The sequence below is a fragment of the Mesitornis unicolor genome, unplaced genomic scaffold (genome assembly GCF_000695765.1).
Source record: "Mesitornis unicolor isolate BGI_N332 unplaced genomic scaffold, ASM69576v1 scaffold35949, whole genome shotgun sequence".
Lineage (NCBI taxonomy): Eukaryota > Metazoa > Chordata > Aves > Mesitornithiformes > Mesitornithidae > Mesitornis > Mesitornis unicolor.
Window position 1 is genome coordinate 1 of NW_010207207.1, and position 1,274 is coordinate 1,274.

Sequence of the window (1,274 nt, forward strand, 5' to 3'; positions counted from 1 at the left end):
CCATCATGCAGGATGGCAGAGAAGCTGTGCAGGAGGCTGGAGCAGGGCTCAGCCACGGGTGAGGGCCCCGCGGTGTGGAAGGGCTGGGCGCAGCGGTACCGCTCGAAGGTCTCCCGTCGCTCCATGGAGCCGGGGTCGCCCGCGATGAACATCTCCACTGAGGAGTAACGGGGCAGGAGCACCAGCTGCAGGTGGCAAAGCAGTGGGACGTCACACCCCATGTCCCCTATGGCCACGTCGTGTCCCCCTGAAAGGTTGTTGTCCCCTGTCCCGCTGCCTGGTCACTCCTCACCGAATCGATGAGCACGCTGGCGGTGGGATCCTGCCGAGCAGTGGCACAGCCCAGCTCCAGGCGCAGGGTGTAGGAGACGCCACGCTCCAGGCAGATGGGCTGGGGCAGCACCACGTACCTGAGAGGGCAAAGCAGAACACGGGCAGCCAGCAGACTCCTGTGAGCCTTGGGCCAGCCCTGTCCTGGCAAGAAGCTCACCTGGCACCAGAGGGGAGGCTGGCAGAGAGGTAGTCGTCGGCCGGGATGGTGTTTCCACAAGGGCTGCTGGCTGAGACAGGGCTGGGGCGCAGCACCCTCACCTTCACCTCCTGCCAGGGCTCTGGGTGCTGCCAGGGGAGGGGGAGCTGTGTCAAAAAGCCTCACCAGCCAGCACTCCCCACCACTACTCCAGAATTGGGCAATACATCTCACTGTCAGCTTCACCATCCCGGGCTCACCTGGGGCTCGTAGCGGACGATCACGTCGTACTCGGTAGAGAAAGGCACGTTGCTCACATGAAACTCCACCCAGCCGCCCTCCAGCAGGCGGACAAAGCCTGTCCCAGTCCACGAAGCCGGGTGGTCTGTGGGGGGTTCACGTTCCACCACCGAGCCCTGGGGTGAAGGGAGGGTGTGAGAAGAAACCCCAAAAAGACAGAGCGGTGCCTACTGGCTTGGGGACCCTGCAAAGAGCCACCCAACGCCCTGCTCTGCCTGATGTGTCCCCCCATGGACATATTCATCCTTTACCTGATGCAGCCGAGCATCCTCAGCCTCATAGGTGTAATGGTCCAGGTTGATGTGGTAGAAGCCGGGTTCCACCTGGCCGCACTGTCGTCCCACCACATGGCTCCGGCATCGGCACTGTCCCGTCTCGACAGCACACCTGGTACCCCCACAGCACCATCAGATCCAATGCTGGCAGGGATGCCCCTTGCCCCCCAACCTGTGTCCCCACAAAGACTCACAGGTTGTTGCGGGGCCACACCCCATCCAAGGCGACA

The 1,274-nt window shown here is 63.2% G+C and overlaps 1 protein-coding gene across 1 annotated transcript in view; it reads right to left on the reverse strand.

The window, feature by feature from the left end:
* Positions 1-99: 99 nt before the first annotated feature.
* LOC104546615 (laminin subunit beta-2-like) overlaps positions 100-1,274 on the reverse strand; it is a gene marked incomplete at both ends in the record, with an annotated part of 4,047 nt that continues 2,872 nt past the window's right edge. The window contains 5 exons of the mRNA XM_010192050.1: positions 100-185; positions 293-410; positions 491-618; positions 730-885; positions 1,021-1,156. Of these exons, the coding sequence (XP_010190352.1) occupies positions 100-185; positions 293-410; positions 491-618; positions 730-885; positions 1,021-1,156 (624 nt within the window). The remainder of the gene's footprint in view (positions 186-292; positions 411-490; positions 619-729; positions 886-1,020; positions 1,157-1,274) is intronic.